Source organism: Megalops cyprinoides, chromosome 24, assembly GCF_013368585.1.
Source record: "Megalops cyprinoides isolate fMegCyp1 chromosome 24, fMegCyp1.pri, whole genome shotgun sequence".
NCBI lineage: Eukaryota > Metazoa > Chordata > Actinopteri > Elopiformes > Megalopidae > Megalops > Megalops cyprinoides.
The window spans coordinates 909026-919025 of NC_050606.1; the positions used below are offsets into that span (position 1 = coordinate 909026).

The 10000-nt window shown below is 42.3% G+C and overlaps 2 protein-coding genes across 2 annotated transcripts in view; both read left to right on the plus strand.

The window, feature by feature from the left end:
- LOC118771036 (GTPase IMAP family member 8-like) overlaps positions 1 to 2360 on the plus strand; it is a 3782-nt gene extending 1422 nt beyond the window's left edge. The window contains exons 2-4 of the mRNA XM_036518878.1: positions 1 to 63; positions 480 to 1262; positions 1946 to 2360. The exon at positions 1 to 63 is cut by the window's left edge and continues 651 nt beyond it. Coding sequence (XP_036374771.1) covers positions 1 to 63; positions 480 to 1262; positions 1946 to 2142 — 1043 coding nt within the window. The 3' untranslated portion in view covers positions 2143 to 2360. The remainder of the gene's footprint in view (positions 64 to 479; positions 1263 to 1945) is intronic.
- Positions 2361 to 4207: 1847 nt separating this feature from the next.
- Positions 4208 to 8065, plus strand: LOC118771083 (GTPase IMAP family member 4-like). Its single transcript, XM_036518958.1, has 4 exons — positions 4208 to 4267; positions 4520 to 4565; positions 6166 to 6777; positions 7668 to 8065. The coding sequence occupies exons 2-4, from the start codon at positions 4553 to 4555 to the stop codon at positions 7757 to 7759; spliced, it is 717 nt and encodes a 238-aa protein (XP_036374851.1). The 5' UTR covers positions 4208 to 4267; positions 4520 to 4552; the 3' UTR covers positions 7760 to 8065.
- The last annotated feature ends 1935 nt before the right edge of the window (positions 8066 to 10000 follow it).

A 10000-nucleotide genomic window follows, 5' to 3' on the forward strand; every position in this document is an offset into this window, starting at 1 on the left:
GGGCGCATCAGAGGTATAAGAAGGTGACGACGCAGCGAGAGACACTCAGGGCGCGTCTGAGCGGTGCGTTCCTCCATTATCCCTCACAGTCTTTACACAGTCAGAGCTACGCATCTCATTATATTTCTATCAACCAATCAAATTGTACTGAATATGGCTGAGGAAATGTGTGAGAATTAGTACACTTAGAGAGCTACAAAAATATTAGCAGGGAGGGGTAGATATAAAAGATTTTAAAAAGTGCTGCTCTGAATAATTCCTACAAACAATATCACATTACTGTGTCAGTGTCTGTAATTCACCAGTGTAATGCGGCCTAACAGCAAGAGGTCCTGGGGAAAGTGGCCAAAATGTAGCATCTGATTCAGCAGGAGAGAGGTTCTCAGTTTAGCTGTCTTTATACAGCAGCTGTTTTATGGACAGAAGCAGAGATGAGCAGTGTTTTTGCTGTAATGATGTGTGTGGTATCTCTCTGGCAGACACACCTCGTCGTCTCTCAGAGCTGAGGCTGGTGCTGCTGGGGTGCATCTTTGTGGGGAAGAGCTCAGCGGGAAACACCATCCTGGCCACAGTGGCAGGAGAGGCGAGGCAGAGGACTACGCATTGCGTGGAGACACAGGGTCAGGTGGGCGGGAGGCGGGTCACTGTGGTGGACACTCCCGGCTGGCTGGGGTATCACTCTGTACAGGACACGCCGGAGAAGGTCAAACAGGAGATCGTGCGCAGTGTGTCTCTGTGCCCCCCGGGACCCCACGCTCTCCTCCTTGTCATCGACGTGAGCGTTTCCTTCACAGAGGCACACAGGAGGTCGGTCAAAGAACACCTGGAGCTTCTCAGTAAAGACGTCTGGAGGCACACCATAGTGCTGTTCACCTGGGGAGACTGGCTGGGAGACACAACCATCGAGCAGCACATTGAGACTGAAGGCAGCGCCCTCCAGTGGGTTATAGAGAAATGCAGGAACAGGTATCACCTCTTCAGCCACGACAAGAAGGGTGAGAGCGCTCAGGTCACAGAGCTGCTGGAGAGGATCGAGGAGATGGTGGTGGCGAACAGCCTGTTTTGTCTCAGTGCTGAGAGAGAGAGGGAGGCCGAGGAGAGAGAGCTGAGAGGGCAGGCGGAGGGGGAGAAGCTGATGGAGATGTTTGAGGAGGTGTGCAGGAAGAGAGAGCAAGAGATGCTGGAGAATATCAGGAAGATGCTGCTGGATGTGGATGTGGAAGGAGCTGTGAAAAGGAGCAGCGTGGATCACCCCCCCAACAGTGAGTCTCAATCTTACGCCCCCACCTCCCCCACCTCTATTGCCCTATATCATCACCATTTTATCACCACCCCCACCCCATTTCAACACCCCATCAGCCCCCCCAACAGTGAGGCCAAAATGCGTTACTCTTGCACTAACACAGTTAAGCACAGTTAAGCACAGGTGTGTGAGTGGGATGTTTCACTGAGGGTTACACCCATCTTATGGGTTAAGCGAAGGTGTTGAAATGGGCTGTTTCAGGACAGAGACCCAGCAGGTTGCTTGTTGGAAGCCGAGGTGAGATGGTGATCATGTCTTAAAGGAAATGATTGTCTAAAGTTCACTCTGTGGGTTGCCATGGAGAAGGGATGCCTGCCAATCAGATAAAAGACGTAATGTCAGAAGCAGCACAAGTACATAGTTTTGATCAGAAAAACTCCCTGAGGGTGAAGGATCTCCTTGGTCTCCTGCTGCTGTTGACACTCCACATGTAACCAGTTTATGAGCAGAATTCCCCAGCATTACCGAGCAGCATTACCCAGTATTACTCCATCACCTCCCAGAGTGACAGTACGGTTTGTGTAATACTGAAGGAGGTGACGGAGCTTTGGGAGTGTGATGATGCTGTTTCCTGCCTCTGCGCTGTGGAGCAGCTGCAGGAATGCGGCTCTAAGCTCGCGCTCTCGTCTGCTGCTTTAACAGTGAGTGAGGAGGCGCTGTCAGAGGCCGGAAGCTTCCAGCAGGAGCAGTCCTGCATCAAGGTGTCCAAGTGGCTGAGCGAGGTGCATCGTGGGAGTTCGGCTTTGTCGTCTGGAAGCACCACGGACTCGGCAGCTTTGAACGCCACGCCCACCGACATCCTTAAGACGGAGCAGGAGTCATGTGACCTGCAGCACTGATCCCCACTGGTCTCCAATAACAGAAGAGCTGCGATCCATTCTGATGTCTCCCTGTCAGTGGCGTGATACTGTGTGCTCTGCGCCCCTGTGGGCAGCGTCTGTGATTACCTGACCGCTGAAGGTACGCTGTGAATAAAGGTGTAAACCCAGAAGGGCATCGGCTGGCAGCTGTGAGCTGGTGGAGGGGGTTTCCCGGGTGAGCAATGTGCTGTGCTGTTACAGGCGAACAGCGGCGGTTGGAGGAACTTGGGCCTCTGCCTTTTCTTGTCGTTTGGCAAAGTGCGCAGCAGATCGTGTGAAGTGCAGCTGAATCGCTCACACTGGCCATTACCCTCGGGGCGGTGGGGCGTGGTGCAGCTCTTCTCAACGCCGCAGAGGTGGCACAGCCTGCTAAGTAGGTCACTTTCAAAATAATATGCTGACACAAGCGTGCCGAAAGGGGTGGGATCAAAACCAATAACGTAACAGGTGTTTTATTCATTCATAATGCAAAGTAGAAAACAAGGCCTACCTTCACTTCTGCAGCCCGACTGCACCGTGTGTTCGAAAGCACTCCTGATATCCAGGTCAAAGCACTGAAAGGATTTTAAGGCTTACTCAAATGCAAACAGTTAAAATCCAGGTCAGGCCTGTGCTCAGGCCAGTATCTCTTTGGAAACTTGGACAAATAAAGTATACAGCAAGCCACCCACAAAATCCTCCAGAACAGTCAAAAGCCTAAAACTTCTGGGTACATGTCTGTTTGTTCCCCTTCTCTTCCACAGGTACCTCACACTCTGAGCCGAGCTCAGCGAAAGGACCCGCAGGTGTGTGTGATCAGGGCTGACTTCGGCCTCCAAGAGAACTCTGGCTCCCCCTGCTGGTGAAATCTCACCTGTACACACTCTGCCTCTGCTGGTTTCACGGGGTGAAATACTGAACTCCACTGAGTTTGACCACTGAAATAAAAATTAAATTTACACTGACATTCAACAGGTTTCCCATATTAAGAGGTAATGTTTACTGAGGATGTACTTCAAACATAATAAAATGGTTGAATTTTCCCCCATCTTCACAGGCAGTTTGGCGAGCGGGAGAGAGAGAGAGGGAGAGAGAGAGAGAGAGAGAGAGAGAGAGAGAGACAGAGAGAGAGAGAGACAGTGATGGACAGAGTGAAAGACAAGACAAGACGAGACAAGACGAGACAAGACGAGACTAGACGAGATTAGACGAGATGAAATGAGATAAGATAAGATAAAATAAGACTTTATTGATCCCACAGGAAATTATTGTGCCAGAAATTGCTCACTTACAGTATCAGAAACAATGCAGCAATAAAGATAAGAATAAAAATATGGCTAAAAAGAAAATAAAATAAAATAGAATAGAATAAGATAAAGTGGGCAAGCAAGATAAAGTAGGAAACAATGAGAGAGAGAGAGAGACCATGAACATAAAAAAAAATGCAAAAGGTCAAATCCAGGTTATTCCCATGCTCAGGTCAGTATCTCTTTGCAAACTTGGACAGATAAGGTACTTCACAGCAAGCCACCCACAAAATCTTCCAGAACAGTCATTCAAATAATTATATATTATAAATAAAAATGTTGTGTATATGTTTGTTCCCTTCCTGTCCACAAGCATCGTCAGGTACTTCACACACTGAGCTGAGTTATAGTGATGGGAGAGTAGATCCCAGTGTCAAGCCTTTGAAAGCAAAAGTGTTACAAAGCTAAAGGTTTGAGCACTTACACAACGCATATTCTATACATGACTATGTTTTACCATAGAAAAGCTGCATATGGAAGGAAGCGTCTTAACATTTGGGGCTTTCAGAGTGTCACAAAACTGAATCCTGAATGTGCCCTTGTTCTGAGGGAAAAATGCTGGATGTTTCATCCATAGTGAACCTATCAGAACCCCACGGATTCTGAACAGCAAAGTTAGCGCCGTAGCAGCGGTCTCATCGTTCATTGGCTGAGCGGAGTCTTGATTAGCTAAGCAGTAATTTTGTACAGCCATGGCCAGTAACGACCCTGCCCAAGCAAAGCGAGGACGCTCCTGCCATACGACGCCTCAACGTGGGCGGAGTAAGGAAGAGTTCATTATGGGCAAGGAGCGCTGAACGTGAAGGACGTTCGTACAGGTAAGAAAAAATATCCTACTTGGTGTTATATGTTGAACAATTTCAGTGCCCCCACATCATTTTTCTGTATAACTCCCGAGAATGTAGTTGGAAATAGCAAAAATATGCAAACTGAACTAATAATAATGACAGATGTCTTTGTTTTGTTGAAAGGAGAATTTCTTCAGTCTTAAATGGTAGCTGGGTAATATTATGCAATTATAATTTTGGATTTAAATGACATTAAAATAATTCCCTCCAGTCTTTTTTAAGGTAAACAACCGTCAGACTGAAGGAAAAGAGGCAATGGCGACGGCTGGTGAGTTTCAGTTTCTTCTTTTTTGGATGCAGAAAAGTACAGGCATCATATATAACATTACAATTACCTCAGAAATAACGTACAGCAGTATAACTTTATGAATAAGATGCACCTCCTCGTTAACAAAATGTTTTGGTAAAAAAATTGCATATTTTAAAACTCGGGTTTCTTGCAAACATCTATGTTGTACTTCCTGGTTCTGCTCAAACCGAAAGCATTACCGGCAAGGTAAAATTCTTGGTTTTTTGTACGACCATATTTCCCTTTCGAAGACAGAAGTATAATGTAAAGGAAATGGTCGGGGAAATGCTTTGAATATTAACATGCATTTGAGCTTAATGTTACCCCTCCAAAACAACTTTGTGTTTGTACATACATTAACGTAATGAAGGTACTTATACAGATTTAGGCCTGTAATTGGATAGCTACTAGTATTAAAAATGTGCATGACAAAATACTTTGACTGCACTTTGGCATCTCTTAAAGGGTACCTCCAGTGGTACATGTTTCATAGCTTCCTAATGCATAAGCTGAACAAACACTTTTATGTTATATCTAGAATTAATTAAAAATGTGAAATAAACCCAGTTTAGGAGGGTAGTTCTTATTTTCCATAGAAACTGCTGATGTGACATCATCTTCTGTAGTTTCTAGATAATAGCATCTGCCCCCCAATGAAAACACATTGAACCAACACACTGATTTCACTGCCTTCTGCTAGCTAGTGTAATACAGATATGGTAATCTCTTTTCAAACCCAAAAAATGATTGCATGATTTTGAAATTGCTCTGAATATTACCAGTTACATGAACTACATTGTGCAAGCCCGTTTTTAATAGGCCAAATGTCAATCAAACACCATGGCATTGAGGATTAATGCCTGTTTGTTAGCACAAATAAACCTCTGGTCCCACTGGGGTGTCAGTGAAATATCACCTTCGTTTGAGGAGAGTGGGAGTGTCAAGTTCCTGCAAGTGCTCTATCTGGTCTCAATGAAACACAACAGCGTTTTGAAAATGTATGGCAGTGCTATCACATAACAGGTCGATTTGTGGAGATTGGTTCTAGCTAAATGGAGCTACAAAATGCCTGTCAAAGGATGTATATTTAATTAGAACTGAGAACAATATTTAATGTTTAAATTTTGTGATCTGATGTATATTGTGTTTAATTGCTTAGGTAATGGTCAATACCTGTCAACAGGACAGATTTTTCCTTCTGATCCCACTGCAGTGTCTGGGAAACGGCAGACTAAAAAGAAGATCGTCCTTGGCTGTTTCCTGACATCACAATGGTGTAGAGTCAATTCCCATCACTAGAAGCCAAATTCACCTTCGTGTATTAGCATTTTTGTTCAGTCATGAGCAGGGTGGGCTCTCCTACCACATTCTAGTTCGTGACAGATAATCTCAGACATTTCAAATCACATTATATTCCTCATTGTTTAATGTTGTCCACAGGGAAGCTGTGAAAAAGTGTACTTCACTGGTACAGAATAATCTATTCCATTGCAGAAATGTATAAATATATTTCAAGTTGAACTGTTTATTCTCAACAAATAACATCATAACACAACCTGTATTTTCATTTTTCTGACAGAGGGAATACAGAATTTCAGGATTGTCTTACTGGGTGGGAGATGGGCTGGGAAGAGCTCAACTGGAAATACCATTCTCCGCAGAAAGGCATTTGCAGAAGGGAAACAGACTCTCGTGTGTGCCAGAGAAGAGGGGGAGGTGGCTGGGAGGCGAGTCAGTGTGGTGGACACACCAAGCTGGAATTGGGTTCCTGCAGAAGACACATCAGATGAAGTTAAAGATGAACTTAAAAGGAGCGTGACACTGTTTGATGATGGTGGGCCTCATGCCCTCCTTATTGTATATCCCATGGGATCACCATTTGTAAAAAGACACAGAGTAGCAGTGGAGGAACACTTGGAGCTAATCGGTGAGAATGTCTGGAGGCACACCATAGTGCTCTTCTCCCGAGGAGACTGGCTGGGAGACACAACCATTGAGGAGCATATTGAGAAAGGAGGGAATGATCTAAAATGGCTTGTAGAGAAATGTGGGAACAGGTACCATGTTCTCAACAATAAGAGTGATGACATCACTCAAGTCACAGAGCTGCTGGAGAAGATAGAGGAGCTGGTGAAAGAAGTCCATGAGATGCGGGTCAAACGAAGGAATAGCAGAGAGCCGCCTCCCAACAGTGAGTATGGCTGTCAGTGATTGGCTGTGAGTGTGGCTGACAGTGATTGGCAGTGAGTGTGGCTGACAGTGATTGGCAGTGAGTGTGGCTGTCAGTGATTGGCAGTGAGTATGGCTGACAGTGATTGGCAGTGAGTATGGCTGACAGTGATTGGCAGTGAGTATGGCTGACAGTGATTGGCAGTGAGTGTGGCTGACAGTGATTGGCAGTGAGTGTGGCTGTCAGTGATTGGCAGTGAGTATGGCTGACAGTGATTGGCAGTGAGTGTGGCTGTCAGTGATTGGCAGTGAGTGTGGCTGACAGTGATTGGCTGTGAGTATGGCTGATTATTGCATGTTCAGTGTTTTCAGTCTGCTTGTGGAAAATGGCAAGGCTAGAAATCTGATGAATGTGATTACAGAAGGTTTTCATTATTCTTATGCTTTCCTATGACAAAATGAAACATTCAGCTTTGACATTGCAAGCATACTTTGTCAAGTTACAGTAATGTTATACTTGGGTTATTTCATATTAGTTTGTATATTTTGATTTATAAAAATGCCATTTGTTAATATTGATTGAAATTACTGTTTGTATAAGTTGCTTTCATATGCTGATTAAAATAGCATTGATTAAGTTTATTTCTTTACACTAATTCCTCCTACATCTCTTAACCACACACTCAAACAGCCTACTTAAAGACAAGCGGTACTTTATGTCTGCATTCATGTCATAAATAATGTTTTGGTTATAAGATTGTGAAAAACCTAGAATATGTCTGTAAATATAAGAGAACTGAGACACCTTTTCAATCTAGAATCCAGTTTTTTGGCTGTTATTTGGTCCTGTGGGGGTGCAGTATGTCAGAAAGTGTATGTCAGAGAATCACACATAATTTCTTTGTTTTTCAGTGAGTGCAGAAATCCCAGCCCCAGAAGTTGGTGAACCTTCAACAGGAGGGACTCCAACTGAAGCTAAAACTGACACTGGTGACACCAAGTGATTCTAAGGAAGACAAATCCTTTATATTTAAGATGCTGTGTGGGAGGAGGGAGAAGATGACATTTGCTTTTTTGGTAATGAGTTGATTTTTTAAGGTGTTTATGTTGCATAAAGCTTCCTGTGTTTTAATAAAACAAAGTAGCAGAACTGTGATCTGGCCCAAAGCTTGAATGCTTTCATTTAAAAATATATATTTGTTTGAAGTTAAATAACATACTTTTAGGCCCATGTAGTAACCTATTATCAAACAGACTGTTAAGCAGCTTTGTTCCCAAATAACAGGGCTTTATTAGCAGAAAAACTATCAAGCCACATTTCCCAAACAAATGTAATATAATCTCATATGCCAGATTTCAGGATATGTGAATGACTGGTGAATGACAGTTGCATATGAATGGACAGTTATGATTGTTTTTTATTACTGTTCACTCAACGATTGCTATTCACTCAACTTTTCACAATTTTCACAATAATGCACACCGTCAAATTCATGACGTTCTTATCTTCAATTATACAATGGCTAGTTAGAACCTATTACTCCTATTGGTCAATTTGTGTACCATACATGGCAATATTCCTTGATATAGGCCAACCATGGATAAATGGAATTTTCATAAATTGTTTTAATCATTGCATCATTGTGTATTGAGTGCCCGTCATTATTTGAGGAACTTAAAGCTAAAGATAGCCTCCTACTTAGCATTATAAAGTAAGGTTAGAGACATATTTAAGTTTTATTGATTACATGAAACAAGTTGGTGGCCATATGAGGTGTAGGGCAGTAGTAGGTAGTTGTCGGTGGTTAAATTTTAATTTTTGTGAATCAAAATTATATGGCTTTTTTCTTTTTGTAAGTAGTTTCTTTATTTTTGTATATTTTGAACCTAAACTTTACAGTTTAGTTTTTTTGGGAACCGTTGTTGTTGCCTTGCCTTTATCCTGATTAGCAGGGGGTTTAGAACCTTCTCCACAGTGCTAAATTATGACTGCAAAGAGAGGCTGTGTAAGCTGAAAATACAAATAAAAATATTTTGTTATTTTTACTTTCAGTTGGTTGTCAGTTATTTTACTAGAAAGACTATCCAGCACACGTATGTATGTAATGTTCACACAGACAAATTTGTTAAGACACATCCTCTCCTCTTCTGAGTGTCTCTTTCTTTATCTTTTTCACACTGACAGTTGTACTACATAAATAGTAGTACAATATATTACCTTTTGTCATCGAGTAGATACTCTGATCCAGAGCCGAGGGAAGGGTAAAAAGTGCATGTAACAAAGTTGCAGAAAGAGTACATATGGAACACAATTAACCACATCTGAACACATTTCAGTCCATCTCACAGTGCTGTGATAGCTATTGTCAGTGCCGAAGTAAATTCATTAGTAGGCACATACTTAACAATAATACAATACAGTACATTAAAATGATCAGGCTAGAAGCCAGACAGGTTGGGATCAGATCATTCTGAGAGAACATATGGGACAATTTACTAACTACAGCACGTTCTGTTTTGGAAAGGAAATCGGGGAGGGAGATGGGCAGTACGTCTGTTCAATAGAATACAGTTGCTTTCTTGAGCGGGGATGTGGCATTACTGGTTTCATATTTCTTCAATTCATTTAGCACTTTACCAAAAGCACCATCATCAATTACCATGTGCAAGCAGGCTAGCAGGGTATGGAAAGAATATAATTAAGCATGATTATTCCACTTTGTGAAAGCGTAATGTATTTTGAATGCTTTCACAGTCTAACCCCGTGATGTAAATCCACTTTTGTCAGATGAAAGTATTCTTAATTAATAACATGTCACAGAATGCACATCACAAAGGAAATATAGCAGGAAAAACATAAATGGAGCAACAGCAACAGACAGCTGAAAGGCAATGTTATTCGACTATGCTTGAACAAATACATGTTATGCTTGAATAGATTCATACTGTATTTTAATTGTTATCATTACATGTAAAATATAACAAATCGCTCTTCATAAGACAACACAGGAATAATGTTGAACAAAAAGGTCAAAATGAGTATTTGATGGTAAGGGTGTGATCGTTTTACAGCATCATGCTGTAAATGCACCTGCAAATCAGCCCAAAATAAAAAATTTCATAATTTGTGTCATACAGTATGAATAAAAATGACTTTGATGACCAAATGGCATAAATATACATCCTACCCACATACATCTTTGTGTAAAGATTATACTTAAATCTTTACTTTGTGTAAAGATTTA